A 12,343-nucleotide genomic window follows, 5' to 3' on the forward strand; every position below is an offset into this window, starting at 1 on the left:
GTCCAGTTGAATTCACTGTTGCACACAGGTAAATACGTCCGATGTGCAACGCGGAAACATGACAATTGAGGTTCCCCGACCGTGTTCTGTTCTGCACTAGCCTGAAACTTATGTGAACCATAGCTAGTTCTGCACAAACCTCGCGTCACCAGACTTTCCACCGCGGAGGAAACCCTGGTATTCATTCTAAAACTAGCCGTGTGATCCGGATTAGAAGGTTGAATCGGCGTCGCATTGTTTTTTGTTTGTGTTCCCCACATAATGCAAATCAATTAGTTTAGTCTCGATTGAATCCAGTTAGAATAAAAGATGGACATGCCAAACGATTATTATACCACAAGAAACGAAACGAGTATACCAAACTAAACACATTTTAAACTAGGGGAATCATTTTGGTGGTGTACGGCACCAGTGATCCGGTCATTGGTTCCGGCCACCTGATGACGTAAAGTTATTTCCGCTCGAACCGGATCACAAACCTGAAAATCCCAGGCAAGTTCTGCAGTGGTGGAAAAGGTACTCGCATGTTTTACTTAAGTAAAAGTAGTAATACTGCAGTGTAGAAATACTTTGTTACAAGTAAAAGTCCGGTATTGAAAAATTACTTGAGTAAAAGTACAAAAGTATTGGCATCAAAATGTACTTAAAAGTAGAAAGTACCCATTCAGGTGCCCACTCGTCCATGTGGCCAGTTATCTCCATCGCTGTGCCCACTTGTCCAGGCACCCATATGTCCCTAGTGCCCACTCGTCCTAGTACCCAGTTATCCCGGTGCCCACCTCTCCAGACGCCCACTCATCCAGGTGCCCACATGTCCCTAAGTGCCCAGATGGTTTTGGTGTCCAGTTGTCCTGGTGCCCTACTCCCCAGGTGCCCACTCATCCAGGTGCCCAGTCATCCCAAAAATATGGTGCCCATATGTCCCTAGTGCGGTGCATAGTGCGGTGCCCATCTGTCTTGTATTCGGCCAGGTGGCCCTGCAGGTTCTCAATCTCCCCGCCAAACCCTCCGCCCTGCAGAGAACAGAAGACTACACAGTTGGACAGTGTTTAATGTAGTCCAGTGAAGTACATGTAACTATGCTATACCTTTTTTCTTTTCTTTCTTACAGTAAAATAATGAGTGTTGTTAATTTAACTCTGACAAATCGAACCAAATGTTTTTGATTTTCTGATGTTGTGAATCGAATGATTCTTAATCTTAAACTACCGCTCACTTGACCAGGGCAGGGGAGATATTGCTTGTATGAACTTCAGGCAGTAACTTGTCAACCAGTAGATGTCCTACCCAACCAACCAAGTACTGATACAGATTGGTTAAAATGACGTTTTATTTGTTAAATAAGCATTAATAAGTGTGTGGTGGCATCTAGTGGTAGAGTTACAACATTACATAAAAGATCAGTTACAGTAGTGTGTGTGTGTGTGTGTGTGTGTGTGTGTGTGTGTGTGTGTGTGTGTGTGTGTGTGTGTGTGTGTGTGTGTGTGTGTGTGTGTGTGTGTGTGTGTGTGTGTGTGTGTGTGTGTGTGTGTGTGTGTGTGTGTGTGTGTGTGTGTGTGTGTGTGTGTGTGTGTGTGTGTGTGTGTGTGTGGCGTTATTATGGATCCCACGCCAGGTCCTGGCAAACCCGCTGTGATTGGTCAGTAGTCGCTGTGATTGACAGTTCTCGTTTTTGCAACTATGCCTATACCTAACCTTAACCCTAACCCTAACCTCAGTAAAACTATAAACCTAACCCTAACCCTGACCCTAACCTCAGTAAGACTATGCCTGAACCTAACCTTAACCCTTACCCTAACCTCAGTAAGACTATGCCTGCCAGGGAGCCAATCAGACAGGTAAGGCGGGTCTATATCCTGGAGCGTTGGTGGGATCCATAATCAGGCATCAAGCATATGTATCGGTAAGAAAAAAGAAAGTATAAATTAAAACAATGTGTCGCATTGCTATGTGTTGTGAGCTTGTAGATCTGCTGTTTTTAAATACATTTTAGACATGATAACTTGTGAAATGGGACATTCCGCATATTGCGTAGGCCTACTTTCTACTTTTGGTACTTCAGTACATTTTGATACCAATACTTTTGTACTTTTACTCGTAAATCTTGGACTTTTACTTGTAGTTGTAACAGAGTATTTCTACTGTACATTGCAGTATTGATACTTTTACTTAAGTAAAACATTTTGAGTACTTACTTTTTCCACCACTGACGTGGACTGAGCAGCTTCGCAAAGCTTCTGCACTACTTTTTATAGCGCCATGATCGAGACCGGGCATCAATCATAGAGGTATAATATAATGGCATCAATAGGCTCTATGCACAGCAGCAGCCATATTATCACTTCCTTCACGGGTGTTACCAATGATACTAATGAAGGCTCTGTTCCATTTCGTGTAGCACAGTGGTTCTCAGATTTTTCAATTTCCTTGACCCCCATAACTCTGAGAGTGTACAAATGGAACCAAATCCATTTGTACACACTCAGAGTTACTTACCCATAAGGGGCCATTTCGAAACCCCCCAATGAACCATGACAGGTAGAGGAGGGACGAGGTCTGTCCTTGCACTGAGGAGAAGACAAGAAGAGGATGTGGAATCACTTCTGTTATTACCCTGCCCATAGCACCAGCAGGGTATAGTAATATATAATATATATTGGTCTGTCAGCAAAATATTCAGAGAATGGATTTTCATTAAACTTGGTGGGAATGATAAATATGCTGCCCTGAATAGAAACATTTTATAGAAAAAAAAATACTTTTTGTTTGAAAAGGTGAAATGTCAAGCTCGCAATGAAGGGCAAGGTCAAATTTTTTATTTATAAAAAAGTTTTATTGTATCTTACTGTACAGTATGCTGTTCATGGTACCGCCACACCCCCACACTAAATTGATGATTGATTGATTAGCTGCCTGACAGCCGACTAACTGACGAGGAACCCCAAATTGATGATTTGATCGATTGACAGATCTCAGCATAGGCTGCATCTTACTTCACTTCGGAGAGTACGGATTGCTCTCCATCCGAGCAGTGCGATCGACGGAACTGTCTGAAACTTCTGGGAGAATGGGAATGTCGAATTCTGACTGGATCGCCCTGAGTTCTAACAGGGAGAGGAGAGACCCAGTTTGATGCACACATCCATTTACTGGAATCATTTATCTATCTATATCTATCTGTATGTGTTATTAGTAGTTAAAATTGTTCATTCACTGAAGAAATGATGTATAATGTTATAGTTCTACTTATAGTGCTCAGTGTGAACGGCCCTTAAGGTTTGTGCTAGAGGAAAGGTCACAGGGTCACCAAATTCAGTAGTGTTTTCAGTAGTAGGGTGGTAATTACCCTGACCATTTGCTTTCCTTGCCTCCTTACTTTCATCCTCATCCTCTCTCTCTCTCTCTCTCTCTCTCTCTCTCTCTCTCTCTCTCTCTCTCTCTCTCTCTCTCTCTCTCTCTCTCTCTCTCTCTCTCTCTCTCTCTCTCTCTCTCTCGCTCTGCCTACGAGTTCTCAATGATATCAGTCTAATTTGTCATACTGTATCTACTGTACTGTATCTATTATCCTGTAACATTAACATAGCTGTGTGTGTGTGTGTGTGTGTGTGTGTGTGTGTGTGTGTGTGTGTGTGTGTGTGTGTGTGTGTGTGTGTGTGTGTGTGTGTGTGTGTGTGTGTGTGTGTGTGTGTGTGTGTGTGTGTGTGTGTGTGTGTGTGTGTGTGTGTGTGTGTGTGAGGGAGAGAGCGTGTGAGCATGTGGGGGGTCTCAGCTTTTGTTATTATGTAAGAAGATGAGCTCTAAGGATGACATTTTGGGAACCAGTGCCCTGGTTCCTGCCCATTCTAAAAATGTCTTCTAAATCCTAACAGCTTTCTGAAAAACGCATGTTGCTATGTCAGTGGTGTTAAAAATCTTTTCATGTCAAGGACCCCCAAAATGATATGTATTTGGCCACGGACCCCATCACAAAAATATGTTGTTCCAGGGACCCCCAGAAGCACAAATAAAAAAATAGCAGATCTACAAGCTCAGCTTGTATATCTGCTAATTTTGAATAGCCAACCAATGTGCTATATATTATATCTAAAATCTAAAATGACACAGATGCTTTCCTGGTTTTAATGGGTTAAGTACAGAGCTTCATTCTTGCTAATAGGTAGTGCTGATCAAGTACTCCCTCCAGAAGGTACCCACTAGATCCCCATGGTAGAGCTCGACCGATGCCAGATTCATTGGTCTGATGCCGATCCCGATTTCGGAGAGTCCTGTAGAAAATTTGATTACACTTTCTAATTGAGAACATAACAAAGAAATGAGTGAAAATAAGCAAAAACTTAACTTCATTTAACCACTTAAACCCTATTAAACATCAATCAACATCAAAAATAGCCCATCTACAGCACAACCTCAAATCACAACATGACACATTATGAGATTGTAGATGTGCTACTTTTGAAACATTTTCTCATTTTATGACATGCCAAAAATAGGGACGCCAGGTTGAAAGTGGTAAAAAGTCAGGACGCATCAGTTGCATAATTGCCAATACGGATATTGTCAAAAAAGTCAAATAATTCCTGATATATTGGCCAAACTGATATGTTGGTCTGGCTCTACCCGATTGTCACATTCAAACTGTTTACAGTATATGATTGTGGATGTGTTTCTGTTTCAGTGATCCAGCCCTGTGGTGACCTGGGCTCCTTGACCACCTGTTGAGTCAGAAGTGACAACATCAATAACATCATCTACAACAGGGCAGCTGTCTCACACACACACACACACACACACACACACACACACACACACACACACACACACGCACACACACACACACACACACACACACACACAGACACACACACACACACACACACACACACACACACACACACACACACACACACACACACACACACACACACACACACACACACACACACACACACACACACACACACACACACACACACACACACACACAGCATCACCACCACAAGGGACATCAGCTGACGAGGGACACCAGCCACTGTCTTTTTTTGGATATCTAGTTTTTCTTTTTTTTTTTGCTCTTTGGCCAACAATATAGTATGTGAGAGTGAGGGGGTATCCTCAGCTTTTCCTAAAGTGTAGGAAGGGACAGGCTAAGATAAAGATAACATACACTGTATGTTAATATTTTTCACAATTCCCAATTCAAAACTGAATTATTACACTAGCCAGTAGTTGTGAATTACAGTACATATGCCACTAGTATTATTCCCATTCTTACAGTTCAAGTGAAGTTTCATTTCAAAGAACTAATTATGTGTATTCTTTTCTGCAAGTAAAATGCATGATCATTAATCAGTATTTGAAAAATATAGGAAATCAGAATTTACTTAAACATAAATTGAGTCCTATAGAGTTGTAACTTGTGTTTTTCACAATTTTTGTACAGTAACATTATTGTTTTCTGTGTATTTTGCGAACAATCTGTATTGTGACTTGATTGGTTATTGTTGTTTCTGTTTTATATGTAGAGTGACTTATTTTGCCGATAATTATACTTTGTCTGTTTTTTTCTAGTTATATTGCACATTTTTAACTATTGTCTGTTTTTATTGTATACATGTTATGTATGTGAGGACCCCAGGAAGACTAGCGACCACTTTGTGGAAGCTAATGGGGATCCTAATAAAGAATAAAGAATAAAGAATAAAGAATCCACTCTTTTGTATGCAGGGGAGCTGCTTGGAACCCCAGGCCCCATGACAAAATATCAATATATATGAAATATTATTTATTAAACAATGACATTCTGTAAACCAACTTCTCACCCTTATTTGCTGCCAGTATAGATGATCTTGTCATCTAAACAAGAATCTTGTAGTGAGATATTTAAGTTTTTTATATACTAAGTTTACGTTTTGAGGTATTCTTATTCCTTGTTCTGTCCTCTCGTATCAAAGGGAAATACAGACCAGCTACAGTGTCAGCTGTTACATGCTTGGGTTCGGGGGATAAGACCACAACCCCAAGACCCCCCCCCCCCCTGGAATGCACAGAAGCAGCAGCATCTGAAGACACCTGGTGCCCTGCTCATGGGTCAAATATAGAAAGTCTTTGTGCTCCTCCCTCAGAAAGAGGCTGGACTATCTGACTGCAAGGCAGGCAAGTCCCTCACAAGGCTCAGATCCTGTTGTGATAGTCAAGGCAGATAGGCCACTGGGCAAGGAGGACTGATCACCATCACCAGCAGCTACAGTATAACTTCTCTTTCTCCAGTCAAAGGGTGGGAATCAGCTTTCTAGACAAGATGACGGAGTAAGTGCTATTTTCATTTTCATTATCATTCAAATTGATATCAACACAGCTGATGAGTTCACATGTTGTGATTAAAATACTAAAGGCCATTCTGCTAAGGCTATGTTTTTTACTCCCTAAACCTTTTTTCTTCTCCACAGAAAAAAGATGTCATTCAGCCGCCGTTATGAACTGAAGGTATGTTGAGACAGTGCTGATGGCACTCTACACAAAAGTCATGTGATGCTTTCCCTCACCCCATTCGCCCCTCAAGCAGCAATGTGCTTGTAGATCAGCTATTTTCTACAAAGAGATTCTGGTGTAGAGGGGAAAAAGGAGGAAATCACAGACCCCTGGGGGGGGCCCGGTCAATGAAGTATATAGGTTCACAATGCAATGCGTTGTGAGCTTGTAGATCTGCTATTTTCACTGAATGTTCACACTGCCAAATGCTTGACTATCACAAGCCCAGAATGGGTCTGCTAGGGTTCATGTGGTTAAACATCTGTCCATGCTCCTGTTGTCCCTGTTGCATAAAGGCTGTTAAATAAATTATCACATTTACCATAATCAGCAGTTAAAAGGTGATTCTTCTGAACTTAATGAATCTAAGGGGTCATCAATGTGTCGTGTCGTACACGGACAAATGTGTCCGTGGCTAGACTTGGCCTTGTCTGTGGTAAATCTTTTGAATGTTTTTTACATTATTTTCATCATCAGACTCAATTACTGAATGTCTCAGTCTCCAGGTTTTCCTCAGAATATGCTTATTTACTATGACACTATGTATGACACATTAGGAGTCCACTGGTACAGTGTTTAAAGGACCCCCATAACTCAGAGAGTGCACAAATGGAACCAAATGGACCCATAGGGTCCATTTGGTTCCATTTGTGCACTCTATGAGTTGTAAAGGTTTGTTTGTTTTAATATCATTTTCCACACATTTGTATGTCCATGGCAAAGACAGAATGTTGTCAAAAATGTCCACCACAAGCCAGCAGGGCGACGACCCCTGAATCTAACATAAATTAAATATTGATCATTCATCTCTGGCAGAGCTTGATGCTTCAGATCGGTGAGCAGTTGGTGGAGCAGGCAGCACTGGAGCTGGACGAGGAGAGGAGGAGGTACATGGAGGAGAACTGCCCCGAACTCTCTCTCCCCAGTTCTCAACAGGAGCTCCAGGTATAGTACCCCGAAATGAGCACCATGGTGTCCTTGTATAATAGAATTTTCCTTTCTTTGTTTCTTTGTTTCTTTGTTTCTTTCTTCTTTCTTTTCTTTTTTAACCCATTTAGACCAGGTACGCATCTGTGTAATTTTTTGATTTCCTTGGGCTATTCAAAAATAGCAGATATACATAGCACGGTACCGAATGAGCTTGTAGATCTGCTATTTTTGGGTAAAATCGTGTGAATATATATATTTTTTTAAAGCGAACATTTGTAACTCAAATCTTTGGAAAAAAAAACGTATGTTGCTATAATATCAGTGGTTCTCAAAACGTATATGCATTTGACCGTGGACCCCCATCTCAAAATATGTTCTTCCAGGGACCCCCAGAAGTTGTAAGAGAGTTAAAAATGTTTGCTTTAAAAATATATATATATTCAAAGATTTGCACAAATGTTCACGATTTTTCAGCTATTTTTGAATAGCCCAAAGAAATCTTAAAATGACACGTACAGATGCGTTCCCGGGTCTTAAAGGGTTGATTTCTCTGTTTGGCATATTTTGGAGGAGAAAAATGTCCCAGAGGTTTTAATGTGTATCTTCTCCTCCTCGCCTCGGGCAGGATCTGTGCAAGAAGTTCCACAAGGAGATAGATCTGATTGACGACGAGCGCTACGACTCTGACGCCAAGTCGACAAAGAACATCAAGGATGTGAGTCAAGAGTCACTACAATGTCTCCTATTGGTCATTTGGTCTCCCCCCCCCCCCATTGTACATACAAGACAAAATCCTGAGTGTTCATTAAACTCTGAGAGTGTGCATGTACGTGTAAATAGGGACCTAAAGTGGAGTTGATCATGTGTTGTTGTTTTCTTTTGTGTTAAAAAGTACCAATAGAGTACAAAGTAGCCTCAACTATTTCACTGCCAAAATTTCCCTTTAAATCTTTTAACTCTTATAGGGACTGAATTCCCAATGTTTCACTACAGTTTGTGCATTAGCAAGAAAAAATGTGAAGACTAGAGGTATCACTGCTTAAAGGGGAATACCACTAATTTTCAACATTGAACTATGTCTTTAATACACCTTAGAACTGGTGTGTGGAAATAAGAACCCCCCCCCTTCTATGTTGCCTAGAACTGGAGAATTGATAGAGGTCATGTGATCAGTGACTGGGACCCAATGTATGTTGTAAAATCAATGTTAATTTAACTCTGAGAGTTTACAAATGGAACCAAATGGACCCGTTAGGGTCCATTTGGTTCCATTTGTACACTCTCAGAGTTACAGACCCATAAGGGTCCATTTGGTTCCTAACTATCCATCATTTACCTGGGGACCCCCTGGAACTCCCTCAAGGACCCCTGGGGGTCCCAGGACCCCACTTTGAGAACCAATGCTGTAAGCAGTGTGTGAGCGGTCGTTGTTTTGTCTTTTCTGTCAGATTGACGAACTGAAGATGAAAATCCGGGACCTGAACGGGAAGTTTAAGAAGCCAGCGCTGAAGAAAGTGAAGATGTCGGCCGATCAAATGCTGGCGGCGCTCCTGGGCTCCAGACACAACACACACATGGTCGACCATGATCTGAGGTCCAACCTCAAACAGGTCAAGAAGGAAGTCAAGGAGGAGGTGAGTGGAACCATAAAAGTGATTCTGATTCCATTTCCTAAAGCCTGATTTATATTTATGTCCTATACGGCTACGACGGTGTCGATCACTAAAAATAGCCGATCTACAAAGTCGTATTTATCAGGCTTAATTATTTTAAAAACATTTTCTTTATTAACACTGACAAAAATGACCCTATCAATGACCCTATCAACATACACCTACCAAAACAAGAGAAAGCCACAATATATAACATTTAAAAAAACAAGTTAAAGGGATATTTCATATTTCATCATTTTATCATGATGATTTTTGTGAGCCCCCCAGACAGTTTCTAAGTTGCTTGATTCAGTATTTAGATATTTGACATTCATTTTATCAGACACGCCCCCTTCCTATAGAGACCCAACTTCAAACTCCATTTTAACCATGTTCGAAAAAAAAACACCCGTCCTTGGTTCTGGTGACTCATCATTCGATTACTTTTTTAATTTTTCTTTTTCTTTTTTTTAATTGTATTAATTGTTTTTCATTTAAAAAATAAAATAAATGAAAAAGTAATTGAAAAAACAATTGAAAAACGGTCTCCTCACGTATTAGAAGGACAATAGCAGTCACCAGAACCAAGGACGGGTGTTAATTGATTAATCTAACATGGTTAAAATGGAGTTTGAAGTTACAATGGGTTTGTATAGGAAGGGGGGCGTGTCTGATAAAATGAATATCAAATATCTAAATACTGAATCAAGCAACTTAAAAACTGTCCGGGGGGCTCACAAAAGCCTTAGTAGACGATAAAATTACACACATTTTTTTTTACAGTGAAATATCCCTTTAACATACGATTAGTGCAACTTCCTTCTATCATACAGTCATTATAATTCAAGGCATATTAGGCCTTAACACCCCAGAGTTTCCTTTGTCCTCCCAGGAGATGCAGGCAGGTGACTGGAGGAAGAACGTGGAGAACAAGGCAGGCATGGATGGCAGGAAGAAGCAGTTTGAGACAACAGAGGCCTAGAAGTGCTCCATGACGTGCACCCGGTGGTGGAAGAAGTAGTAAAAGTATCAATACCAAAATATAAAAAATACTCTGTTCCAAGTAAAAGTCCAGCATTCAAAATGTATTCGAGTAAAAGTAAAAAAGTATTGGCATCAAAATATACTTAAAAGTATCAAAAGTTAAAAGTACTCATTATGCAGAATGTCCCATTTCACGGGTTTCTAAATGTATATAAATCTTTTGAAAATAGACGATCTACGTGCTTGTAGATCGGCTACTTTCAAATAGCCCAGGTTTAATTGGTCTAGTGCTGAAGTGGTTAATGTATGTTTAGTAATAATAATAATCAAAATCTACAAAGTAACGAGTAACTAAGGTTTTCAAATAATTGTAGTGGAGTAAAAGTACAATATTTTGCTAAGTAAAAATATAGAAAATTGGATAGGCCTACTCCAGTAAAGTAAAAAGAAAAAACACCTCAAAATTGTACTTAATTACAGTACTTGAGTAAATGTTCTTAGTTACTTTCCACCTCTGCATGCAGTGCACCCCTCGTTTCTGATGCAACGCTATCTGCCCTGTTTACAAAACAATTACCAAATTACTGTGCTATTCATGTTTATTTATCACAATGTATCCTTGTACTGTAAAGAATTTATATAAATGATTGGATGTACTAAATATCTGCTTTGTGTGTTTTGTGTGGCGGTAGTTATCTAATTTATCATCATTTCCTTGTGGAAAATAAATGGAACTGCATCAATACCGAGGTGGCTGGTAGCTATAGGATTATTAGTATGTTAGTAACAGTAGAAATATACATTAGTGTCTGGCGTAATTTGGGGTCCCAGGAGATGGCAATTGCCACACCATAGCATTTGCATTTTAACCAAAAATGTTATTCTTGTCTGCACATTTTCTCTACCATCTGAATGTTTTTGCATAGTATTCTGCTTCCAAATCAGTGATATAATGGCTGTTGACTAGGAGTGCACCTACATTCACGGCCATCCATCATGTCTACTTGTTATAGATACACGTTGTCTGCAACCATAAATTCATTAGCCTACACTATGTCATTTCTTTTGGCCACACTCTAGTCTGAAATCACGCCTCCGGCAGTAGTAGTACATTACATCAGCCCTCTCTCTTCCTCTCTCTAGTCCAGGGGTCTTCAACAGGGGGTCCGGGACCCCTAGGGGGTCCTCAGAGTGACTACAGTGGGGTCCTTGGCCTGAAAGCATTGAAGACCCCCGCTCTAGTCCACATGTACATACTACATGATAGTAACATAACAATGTGAATAACGACAGGACACAATATTCTGCATTAAAATGTTTAAATAAAGAATAATTCACACCTCGGAAAATAATAAAATAAGAGAGAATTTCACATACTACAGATTGATTCCATACAATATCTGTAATTACAATTATTAAATTATTTATTTATATATGGCATGTCTGTACACCGTTTGTCAAAGCTCCTGCTGCATAACATTTACACACGCATCTGCCTGATTTACTGGGATAAGGAAACTTGTAGATAAGGTACAAGATAATGGCTGTAATCAGTAACAGTGGCTGACTTCCTAGTAGACTTTAGGAAGCCGTCTTTTGACAAAGACCACTGAAAACAACAAACAAGGGGGAGGAGGGGGTTGTGATATGACTGCGCTGAGAAATCGTTCATATATTAATTCCTTTTTTTTTGTCTTTACAGAAATTCAATTTCTTGTTAGCAGTAGATCACATATTCATTTTGCTACTTAATTAATGTTACATCATAGTGAAAGGCAGTAAGAAGTCCCCTTTGTCAGCCATTTTGCCCTTGTCTTTGCCACATCAAACTTACAACCCACCAGAACGCAATTTGTTTCCAATCTCTAAAATGCAGCACACACACTTTGTGGTAATTGCTTGAAAATATTGTAATAATGTTAACTCGGTAAAGTTACAATAATCAGATGGTAAGAAAAAGAGGCACTACTAGTGAAGATCTGAAAGACACCGAAGTCTTCCTTGCTTTTGCTTCCTTTATCAGCACCTTTTTGGACTGCACAGAGGGTAATGTCCTCTCATGGTCGCATTCAACCCGTGTTTGATATTTTGTCGTGGATATAACAAGTAGAATGTCTATTTGTTTCTGGTGTCGCAAAATGGAGGAGATGTTTCTACATCTGATCACCTCATCTACCAACAATCTTCATCAAACTAGTTGAAAAAATGTTTACTCCAAATTTGTTCCAATAGATTTCAAACCCAGACTC

At 40.1% G+C, this 12,343-nt stretch overlaps 1 protein-coding gene across 1 annotated transcript; it reads left to right on the forward strand.

Annotated features, from left to right (window-relative positions):
* Positions 1–6,298: 6,298 nt before the first annotated feature.
* LOC311042742 (troponin I, fast skeletal muscle-like) lies at positions 6,299–10,092 on the forward strand (the record flags this gene model as incomplete). Its single annotated transcript, XM_084053714.1, has 6 exons — positions 6,299–6,306; positions 6,447–6,483; positions 7,345–7,473; positions 8,084–8,173; positions 8,907–9,092; positions 10,003–10,092. 6 exons carry the CDS (start codon positions 6,299–6,301, stop codon positions 10,090–10,092), a joined length of 540 nt encoding a protein of 179 aa, XP_083909840.1.
* Positions 10,093–12,343: the final 2,251 nt, after the last annotated feature.

The sequence above is a fragment of the Gymnoscopelus microlampas genome (genome assembly GCF_963454915.1).
Source record: "Gymnoscopelus microlampas genome assembly, chromosome: 1".
NCBI lineage: Eukaryota > Metazoa > Chordata > Actinopteri > Myctophiformes > Myctophidae > Gymnoscopelus > Gymnoscopelus microlampas.